This window comes from Rutidosis leptorrhynchoides, chromosome 4, assembly GCF_046630445.1.
Source record: "Rutidosis leptorrhynchoides isolate AG116_Rl617_1_P2 chromosome 4, CSIRO_AGI_Rlap_v1, whole genome shotgun sequence".
NCBI lineage: Eukaryota > Viridiplantae > Streptophyta > Magnoliopsida > Asterales > Asteraceae > Rutidosis > Rutidosis leptorrhynchoides.
Window position 1 is genome coordinate 106,087,116 of NC_092336.1, and position 11,252 is coordinate 106,098,367.

Consider the following 11,252-nt stretch of genomic DNA (forward strand, 5'->3'; position numbering starts at 1 on the left):
TGAATTTGCTAGGAATTTAGTTGAAAAAGTGGGATACAATAGTAGTAAAGTATGTAGATATATGATTCAATGCGTGTTTTAATACGTTTGAAAATTTAGATGTCTTATTTAATGAATTCGTTGAAGATATAAATTATGAAGCATGAATGAAAGGTTAGATAAAGTTAGTTTTATTGTATGATTTATACATGTACAATGTACAAGCTAAATGAAAAGTGGAGGAAAAAGTGTTAGGCCATTTTGCCATATGTTTTTTTAATTTAGTTGCAAAATTTAAACATGTTCCATCTAGTAATATAATATTTATCAGATAAAAAGTTGTTACCAAAGTAGAACTTAAGTAATGGAGTAAGAAAAAAGAAATGTATTTCGCTTTCATGGTTAAATAAGGCCATGTAGTGAGAACGATTAAGGTGTTTCATACACTGCTTAATAAATAATTTAATTTGTGGATGTAACGTGCCGTTTCCGCGGGATATATGGTCTTATGGAGATATATATATAGTGATATGATATACATCACTTTCATAATGTGTATACAATCAAATAAGTTTAAACAATAACCAACATATATCTAGCAATGTGTTCACAATAATGAAAAAAAAAACCTTTAAGAAACTGTGTTGGCATGAACTTATATAAATTTAAAAATCATCCAGACTAAACCATATAAATCATTATTTATTTATCTTTAAATAAAGATGTGTTTATTAAACTAGTTGCAATCTTGAAATTTATAATTTGAGCTAGTAGCTAAACTTATATTTCAAGATAGAGTTGTTATGTCTAAATTGGCTAGAGCTTAAAGATGTAAAATGACATGTGGATTTTGAGGTTTGTAATGTTTCCTGACTCAGTTTGGGTCCGCGTTCTTAAAACCATTCACGGATCACACACTGTTTTTGATAATAGATTAATCAAGTTCAAAGGTATATGGCGAAATATGTTGGATATCTTTGACAAAAATAGAAACAGGGGCTGGATTCCAAATGATGTGTTATGCTTAAAGATTGGTAATGGATTGTCGATTCAGTTTTGGAAAGATGTATGGGTAAATGGCGAAACGTTGAATATTAAATTTAGAAGATTATTTCTTCTTGATACGAATGCAGATTGCTCTGTAGCGGAAAGGTTTATCAATGGAGAATGGTCTTGGTCTTGGAACCGAGAAGGTATTGGATCAAGAAACCATGGTTTAATATTACAGCTAGTTGAGCACATTGGAGCATTGGGTTTATCTAACGAACCGGACACATGGCAATGGAGTCTAGCTTAGAAAGGGAGTTATTCGGTTTGCAATACCAGAGTTTATATCGATGATGTGAGTCTTCCTGTTTCGTTACCAAAAACAATTTGGTCGAAAGAGCTTCCTAGAAAGATAAACATTTTCATATGGAGGGTGGCCCGAGATAAATTACCGACTCGTCTCAATCTGTCTCATAGACGTGTTGGTATCGAGCATATTAATTGTCTTTTTTGCAGCAACAGGATCGAGTCTAGCGAGCACATATTCTTTGAATGCGGAGTTGCCCAAGATGTTTGGAGTCGGGTTAGAGTTTGGCTCGATATTGGCACGCCGCAGCTCAAGGATTGGGCTGAAGTCCTATCGTGGATCGAGCAATGGAGAGCATCGAAGTCCAGCAAAATTAAACTGTTTGTGGTCATGGCTTCGACATAGTGGCATCTATGTAGATATAGAAACGACATTCTACACAACAACCGGGCTATGAAGAAAAGTGTTTTGTTTGAATCTATTTTGTTACTTCTCGTATAGTTGGTCAATTTGTAGAAGCAAATCGATTGTAAATTGGAACACGTGACAAATAAAGCCGTTGTAATTTTTTAGTCCTACCTAGCTACTCGCTAGGAAGTCTTATTTTTTATAAAAAACTCTGGCATTTCCAAAAAAATAACAAGTAATATATAAAGATGTATAGTGAATGAACAAAATCAGCAAATGATAAATGACCGTTGACAACTTTCAAACAGAAATTAAACAAACTCGAGCATTCTAAAGTTGTCTGAAATCAAATCGCTCATGCGCCTGGAACAAGTTAGCGCATACACAAGGCGGCGGTTTATGATAAACAAATTTATTATCTTAAAACTAGGTGATTACCTACATACATTTGTGTAAGGAGTCAGGACTACCCATTTGTACACTACCAATATTTATATCCTAGACGAATATTAACACGGTACATATGTACATCATTTTCCACATCACATGTCCATATCGTCAAATACTTCATCTGTCTCGTAGTATTCTTCCATCGTAAACCCATCAGTCACTAAATTGCTGCAGCAAATAACATTTCATCAGATGAATTTTGAAGTCGTATACATACCAAAGCTCGAAATAATCTAGGATATATAGTTAGGTGGCCATTTTAACCCATTAACAGGTGAATGGCCCGACTGGGTATTATATTAAATTCTGTAACGTGCAGAATGAATCAACTTTTCAAAACAGCTAAATGGGAAGCGGCTCAAACGAGTCAAATAGGTTGAAAGCTGCCAAAATTCAAACTCTTATGTAATACAATATAGCTTTAGTGGTCATACTTTACACATAATAATATTTAACTACTAGATAAGATAGTTATTTGTGGGCAACTCAACCCGACCAGACTGTTTTATCCAAACGGAACATATTTTGACCCATTACCGAATTCAAGCCAACCCATGTTGTCACCTCTACAATATATAAAAGATCTGGGTTTGGAATATCACCTTATGCAGCTGAAACGGAAGCTCACAACACGCTTGAGTTTTCTATTGTAGAAAAAGAAATTATATGACCACCTACGAGAATACAAAAGTCAGATATTAATGCAGCAGAAGCTAAAAACTGGTTGAAAAGAATATCTCTCTTACAGAGATCCTTTTTCTATGAATGGATCAGCATCGGAGTTCGGGTCATATATATAAATGTCACATTCAGCTAAGTTGATAACCTGAAATTTTGCAATTAGCAACATTAAGGCTTGTGAAACCATGGATGTCGTTTAGTTTTTGTACAAAATACTACATTACCTCGTTTAGGGCTTTGTATAACGTTTCGAGCAGGGATCCGTCTTCATTTGTCTCCATCCATTCCTGAAACAGTAAGTTACAGAGGAAGCTAAACAAACACTTTAACGATTACTGAATCCATAGTAGACAAGGTGCACAATATATCGAGCATAAGTAATGAATTCAAGACATATATCACTTCATGTTGAGGGAAGAGTATTCAGTATGCTATACTGACAATAATACCTTAGATGCATCGGACATGTAGGTGTCAAAAATTTGCCTAAAACCTTCCCAGGTTTCCTCTGTGAAAAACTGGTGAGCTTTCACTGCACTGTTAGACAACAACATGATGACAACATTATGGACCACCAGATTGCACCAATGATAGACAATATGTTGACTTATTTTTGGCTAAGTTACAGCATGGTTGCAAACGGCGGTTGCAGCGGTTTGGTGACTAACCCGTCCCGTTCCACCCAAAAACGTCTAATTAGTCCATCAATGTCGGTCAAAAGTCGACTTTTGTTCGCCATGTTCTAGTGTAAACAAAAATCCCAAGTCCATTTAAAAATTAGCTGGAAAAACACAGACTTACAAAGTATCCCTTAACAATAAATTAATAAATACACTATAATTATAGAATGCATTATAAAAAACCAATATATTATTTAAACTAACAACACATCATCTTATTTGTAAATCATTTATTTTTAAAATATTTATGTTTGAAACTTTTATATTTAATATACTTCGTACTCATTCAAAAGTCAACGTCCGTCTCGACCCGTCTTGACCGACTCGACCTTACAAGGTCCTAGCCGACTCGTCTCCGTCTAGTGCCTTTTTCATCCTTGAGTTACCCATAATACAACTTTAACACGGTGAAATGCTCACTTATTACTGGAAAAGTTGAAGATAATACAAGTCTAAAACAGGAACCAACAAACAACACGGTTTTGGGAAATGGAGAGAATTGAACTCTCAGCTCCAGTAAGAGCAACAGTTCAAAACTGTCTGTCAAACCAATTGACAACACTCCCAAATGTCAATAAAGAAGGATTATGTAGCGGGTTGCCATGTCGCCCAAAAAGCTGACAGTGTCATTACCCATAATCCTCTTTACACGTTATGTTTACTTAATATAAACGAAACTTACCTGAAGTCATAGTCAGGGTACATATGAGATAATGTAAGAATCAGATATATCAACATCTTTCGGCTGTAATAATACACATATAGCAAACTAATTTAGACTCGATCTAACTAGATCCAATCTCCAACCGATGTTAAGTTTTATCATCACCTGGATCTACTAGAAACATATTCAACCGTCGAATCGGAGTCAACATCAGGAGAGTTGCCAAAATAGTCAAGAATCTGAATTAAAACAAAACACCAACAAATCAAACCATACAAACAATTTTTGTATGAACCATGGCAACTAACAATCCAAAATAGCCACAATTCTAGATTGTCTTAATTACCCCAAACAGTGTTACACAAACAGAATTCAACTGATACAGGTTAATCAATGAGTTTACTGAATCTATTAACTAACTTGAACAAAGAAAGTATGTAATATTAAATCTTGAAATGGTACCTCATTTTCCAAACTGAAAGACAGCCTCTTATCTGATCCTGTATGCTTGCCTAATAAAGAAAAAAAAAAATTAATTTATGTCCTTCCATAAGACCCTAACAATTATCCCTGAATACAAGGTTTTACTCACAAGAGTAAGCTTCAATGCATCCATTAATGGTACGTTCACCAAGATTGAGGTCATCTAGAAAAGCATTTATCCTGTGATACAGATAAACTTCTTCAAACTGACACTAACAAAAGATTAAGAAAGTTTTGAAAGCTTGTTCTTATAAGAGAACAGTAATTTCAAAATACCGCTCAAAAGGGGTGTATTCCAGATACTTCATGACAGTCAATGATGTTAATACAACTTCGGGATTTTGATTAACTTAAACAAGTGTACTGCAAAATGGGAAACGGAAAGGAAAAAAATTTCAGAAACTATGATCATGTGATTAGGGGTTGTTTACTTTTTTTATGTGTTAAGTCCTGTTTCCATTTGCGTCTGTTTGATAAGTGGTGTCTGATTCTGGTGTCTGATTCTATGTCTCCAAGAAACAAAACAGACCAATTTTCAGATCAAGTGATAAAGAAACATCACTTTTACTGATTGAATTAAGAGATGTACAAAAACAGATCAATAAGTGAAAAGTTAGGGTTTGTTTACTGGATCTGTTTCTGTACAACTCTTAATTTAGGAAGTAAAATTGTTTGTTTCAACTTTCAAGAGACATAGAATCAGACACCCCTATCTAAACAGAGGCAAATGGAAACAAGACTTAATATAATACAGAAAAAAGTAAACAATCCCTTAGTAATCTCCAGAAACCACAACAACAACCCCGAAAGGCCGAAACGCAACTCTACTACAACTTGTACATGAATAACTGATATGTCAATTGGACCTTACTAATCTATTTAAACAGATAAAGAATTTCGTAGATTTTTTTTTTCGTCAACACTGCATATAATTCAAATTCTACAAGGAAGTGTGCAATTAACTGTACCACTTGAAATTTAACATTTTATTTTTCATATAATTATCAATTATCAATAATATTAATATTCAATACTCCGCTAATCTAGAATTGAAAATACTTGTATTGTTAATCTAAATCTAATGCAGAGCTTACGTCACAATAAGTTTAAGTTTCATTCTCAATTGACATACACATATATCCTTTAACAACATATGCATCTATCTACTATAACTATAACTATATAACTAGTAACAAAATAAACAAATTTCAAAGTTAACTTCTATAGTTCATAATATATATCGTCATTGTTATCTCAAATTAACAGGATAACTACGTAGTAGCGCAAGATCTGAAACAAATTGATGACAAAACACCGTAAAATTTAACCTAATTACAGTTTAATTAACAGTAATACTAGATCTACACAAAATCAAACGAATTCGTATAACAACAGAACGTACAATCGAAAATAGTAGCAGATCGTGTACGATACTACACTTGAAATTACAATTTTATAATACTCCTATAAAATTCATGAAAAATAGATTGTAGATTGTATATAAAATTTACACTTACCTGAGAAAGAAATTTGAGAGAAACTAAAACGATGTGACGAAGAATGAAGACCAGAATTATTATTATTTGAACAAAGACCGTGAAAATAAGGGATGTTTAATCATACGGATGATTGTGACACGTGGCAATAGGTCCACTTTTGATGGGTGTATCCGACGGCAGACGATGTCTATGAGATGAAGATGTCTCGCTCGGTAGAGATAAAGCTTTGAAAAAAAAAAAAAAAAAAACCTTTTTATTATATACTAGATTTATTTGTTACACGGGAACTAATTCGAAAACATTATCTAGTATGTTACGAATGTATATGAAATAACGGTATTATACGGTCAATTGCGTAAGTGTTGTTGTCATTTTTAATTTGTAAAGTATAAAGAATACTCATCACCAAAATGTTTAAACTATTTTTGCATACAGTTCTTCATAATACAATGATAAGTTATTGAATGTTGTGAACATGAAATAGATAAAAAAACACGTTCTTTATAGCGGTAATTGAATAAACATTTTGTGTCAGACTTTAGCCGATTCAACAATCGAAAACGGGTGAACCCATAAGACACACAGAGATTTAAAAGCCCGTGCTTTGCACAGGGACTCCTTATCAAACTAAATTGAAATGTAAAATGTTATATCAATTAACGCTATGATAAATTGAGTATCATAAGTATTTTTGTGCTTGAAATTTCTAATAATCTGCTTAAGTATATTTGAATAAACACCTTCATGCTGATTAACCAACAAATATGCCAAATGGGTTGCTTTCAGCTTGTTCTATATATACATTATATATATAACAAATAAAACATTTAGATTTATGAGCTCCTACGTTGCACGACAACTCTAAAAAATAGTATTTTAAACATTAGTGTTGATACTTATTCGATGTATAATATAATATAATTGAATTGATGAAACTCTTCATTTTTGAGCCTGAGCATTGCACGACAATTTTGAAATATAGTTTCTATAACATAAGTAATCGACAATTTTCTAAAGACCAATAAAAAGAAAAATAAATTATCCATGTACATAGTTATGTTTTTAATAGCAAGTGTACAACATATACATGTTGAACCGTAGTAACATAAACATACACAATCTTAATCCATCTAGTAAAAGAGTATATTAATGGAAAGTACAATTTTCTAAAACAATTAACCTTAGACTTCTCATAATATCTGGGTCTTCAAGTCTGCAAATCTTTGAGTCTTCCAAAATACAAGTACTACCATCTTCAACATGACTACTATTGATACATAGATTCCAATACTTATATCTTCGCCTGGCCATACATCATTATGTATCATAAACAAACCAATTCTTAAAATCCATAATACACAAACAATATTGAAGTAGATTGAGAGTTTGTCAATAATATATTACAAAGAGGAGATTTTGATTGTTTTTAACACTTACTTTATATTTACAATGTTGATTGTCAGTGGATCTGTGCTCGATTTGTTTCGCCCTCAGTTATCGGGCAACTGATCTGTTAAACACAACCCATGTTATCTGATTTTCACATGTCACGTTTTGATTATTAAAATAATTCATTATTGGTATATTATAGTAATATACTACCTGTGAGGATGAAGTCCTTGGCAACCATTTGCTAATCTGTCTCGCTGATATAGTTTATGAATGTTACTATTTCTTGAAACTCATATAACAACGTACAACTGAAACACAAAGCGAAAGTAACACATATACAATAGCAATTAGAAATCGAACTAAGGCCAATAAAACTCTTGTATAAAGGCTCACTTTCAAAAGATAATGAATCTCCAATTAGCAAATTTTACACTATTCAAATAATTTATCATAAAATCTTACTACCGATTGATTTGGACTTGTCGGTGACTAATGGTTATTAGTTTTGGTACAAAACTAACAACCCCAAACATTCAAATAAACACATTAATAAACAAAAAAAACCACCTAATCGAAGGCAAAACGTACACAAAGCAGCTACCCAAGTCATAAAGCGTAGATGAACTAAAAGTAGACAGTCTAGTAAGCTAGTTAAGTCACATGTATATGCCTGCAAGTTCAAGTTGAAAGAGGACTCGTACAGCGACCAACGCCGACCATCTATACTGCAAACTTATGCCTGCCAATTCATAAGAATCCTTGTTGTTAGTTTATAGGATACTTAAAGAAGAATATGACAATTGAATACATACACCAAAATAAACATCTATTTTCATAGGATAATATTTTATGAGGTATATATATGTATGTATGTATGTATGTATGTATGTATGTATATATGTATGTATGTATGTATGTATAGCCTAATAAAAATAGTTTCTACACTACCCTCACTGGATTAAATCAAGTAAATTAACATGATTATACACAACTATCAACCATCATTGGACGGTCAGAATACTCATCCTTGGTCTTTGTGATCAAAGCGTACCCGTTCTGACCCCGTTCCACCTCAAAAATGCAATAAACACTTATTGGAAAATCACTTTTTCAAAGAAGTTGAATCAGACCAACCTTTGAGCAGCCTCAATTTGCAAGAACTCCATTATATGCTTCTGATTCATCCTGACATTTCGAACTGATTTTATTACATTTTAAGATCAGTTAAAATTTCCACCTATAAATATAGAGTTTATTCACAAATAAGATGGGTTAGAATTGCCACCTATAACATGAAAATATGAATTTCTTGAAACTGATCTATACCCTAAATCATATTGATGTATTCAAATGCATATGAATAAATGGTTGTTGTTGTTGTTGTTGTTGTTGTTGTTGTTGTTGTAATGTCTCATTAACTGGAAGATCTAAAAAAGGTAACCAATCCAAATTCCACCAACATCTACCAAAATCAAATTGTAAAAAGTCATAATTAATCATCTAATGATACTTTAATGATAACTTAACCTCATCTATATTGATATATATTGACAATATCATAACATAACAACCACAAATTAGTAATATTAAAGTACCACTTCAAATTTTTTGATCAATGCTTGGATCTTCTGGTCTTTGTTTGCAGGATGATCAAAAGTCGCTATATCAAGGTATTATGAGAACGGTTAAATACGTCACTATCTGGGATCTGATCAATAAATCAATAAATTGGACAATCTAAGTTGTATCTATTTTAAATAAGAGACATTGTCAAGTAAAGAAGAAAGTTCTGCATACCTTGATAGAAGCTAATGGCACGAATAGCTTTAGCTTAATATCTTTCAAATCCTTGCCATGGAGGTCCTATTTACATTCAACCATATTGTCACCTTCATAAGTACATGTTAATATATCACTTTTGCAAATTATATATAAGCCAAGCCTAAACCTTGTTTTATATAATCATAAAACAGCAAAATTAAAACCCTCATACACAGTCATCTTCGAGACACTGTATCTTTTTTCTCGAATTAATTGTAACTAAATCAATTTGTAGAATGCTTTAGCAGTTCCTAACACATGTTTAATTAGAATTAGAAGTGGACACCAAACCATAATAATAAGTAAACAATGAAAAAAATTGAATTATTTGATAATTAATACTTAAAATTGAAAAATAAATTGCTCAGGTTTTTAAATTAGATTAACCGCTCATGAGATCAGATGAAACATACCCAAAAAATAAAGAAATCGTTTTAACGTAACCTTTTGCTGTTGTTGGAGATGTTAATTGAACGCCTGCAAGACCCAAATATTTATTGCACATGATGTAGATATGGTGTACATAAAGTGTATGAAGCTTTGCATAATTGAAAAGTGGTCAGAACCTGTTCAGACCATAGTGCGCGCCGCGCATGGTTAAGGGTGCGCGCCGCCCACAGCTTCTGCGACAGAATTCTGCTTTTTTCTATTTGAGTTAAATGAAGGGTAGTTTGGTCTTTTTACTTGTTGGACGGTTTGAGGCCACAAAACCTGATCCAATCTCATTTGGATCTCATTCTTTATCTCTTCCACACACTTTCAAACCCTAGAGTGAGAAATAGAGTTTAGAGAAAGAAAGCTTCATTTGGAGAAGAAGAAACTTGAATCAATCGAAGTTGCAAGTGTTAAAGTTGTTCATCTCATTCACAGCTACGTTGTGGTTCTTTTGGTAAGTTCTAACTCCGAGTTTTCATAGTATGATTAGTGTTCATAATTGGGGTTTTGATTTGGGTGTTTTTGAGTAAACTCACTAGTTGATAGTTGGGTGTTTGAGCTAGTAAATGGTGTAAATGACCATTGTTGGTTGGTTTGGATTGGTTAGTGAAATTTATTGGTTGATAATCATGTTTGATTGTTGAAATCACTAGTTAATTAAGGTTATAAGTGATTAAAGGTATGAGCTTGCAAAATGAGTGTTTTGACTTGAGATCAGGTCAAAAAGGGGTTTTGTGTCAAAATGATGCAAGTAAGTGTTTTGATGTTGAAACCATGAGTAAAATGAGTTGCTGGAACATAATCATTAGTTAATTGTGATTATGGTTGTTTTGGGCGAGATTTGACTTAGTCAAAGTGGAAGTAAGTGCAAAAGGGTCGAAATTGCACTTATAGTGTTTTGGGCATAAGCTAGAGTGTTTAGCTTATTTGTTTGTGAATTATCTAGGTGATTCACATTTGGACGGTTAGGAGCTCAAGCGGGAGTTTCCTTTCTTGCAATCGAGGTCACTTATACATGTATGTATGTAGTTTATTTACTCGTACGCGATGTGGGCCTTAGGTGCCACATCGTGAGTATTGGGCGTTATGTCACAAGATGGTGACTTATTGAGGTTATGGGTGAAGAGAACTACGGGTCAGTAGTGTCTCGTTAGGTGACTGAAAAGTCGGTGACACCTCATGGTGGTTCACGAGGCGGTGACCCCTTTAGGATTTCGTTAGGTGACTCACAAGTCGGTGACACCTCATGGTGGTTCACGAGGCGGTGACCCCTTAGTAGTTGGTTGGTGATTCACAAGTCGGTGATACCATAAGTCGGGAAGTGATTCACAAGTCGGTGACACTTCATAGTGTTCGCAAGTTGGTGACACTAGGTGGTGCTTCGCGAGTCGGTGGTGCCACATGGCGTTCACAAGTCGGTGACCCATACGTATTAGTGGGTGGTTTGCAATTCGGTGACACCCTTT

General features: G+C 33.5%; 1 protein-coding gene across 1 annotated transcript; it reads right to left on the reverse strand.

Moving 5' to 3' along the window:
- Window positions 1-1,948: 1,948 nt before the first annotated feature.
- LOC139840014 (uncharacterized) lies at window positions 1,949-5,071 on the reverse strand. The gene is made up of 10 exons (XM_071830235.1): window positions 4,916-5,071; window positions 4,749-4,819; window positions 4,619-4,668; window positions 4,322-4,395; window positions 4,175-4,237; window positions 3,262-3,349; window positions 3,037-3,099; window positions 2,878-2,957; window positions 2,734-2,805; window positions 1,949-2,299 (listed from the first exon to the last, which is right to left on the reverse strand). The coding sequence occupies exons 1-10, from the start codon at window positions 4,945-4,947 to the stop codon at window positions 2,224-2,226; spliced, it is 669 nt and encodes a 222-aa protein (XP_071686336.1). The 5' UTR covers window positions 4,948-5,071; the 3' UTR covers window positions 1,949-2,223.
- Between the last annotated feature and the right edge of the window lie 6,181 nt (window positions 5,072-11,252).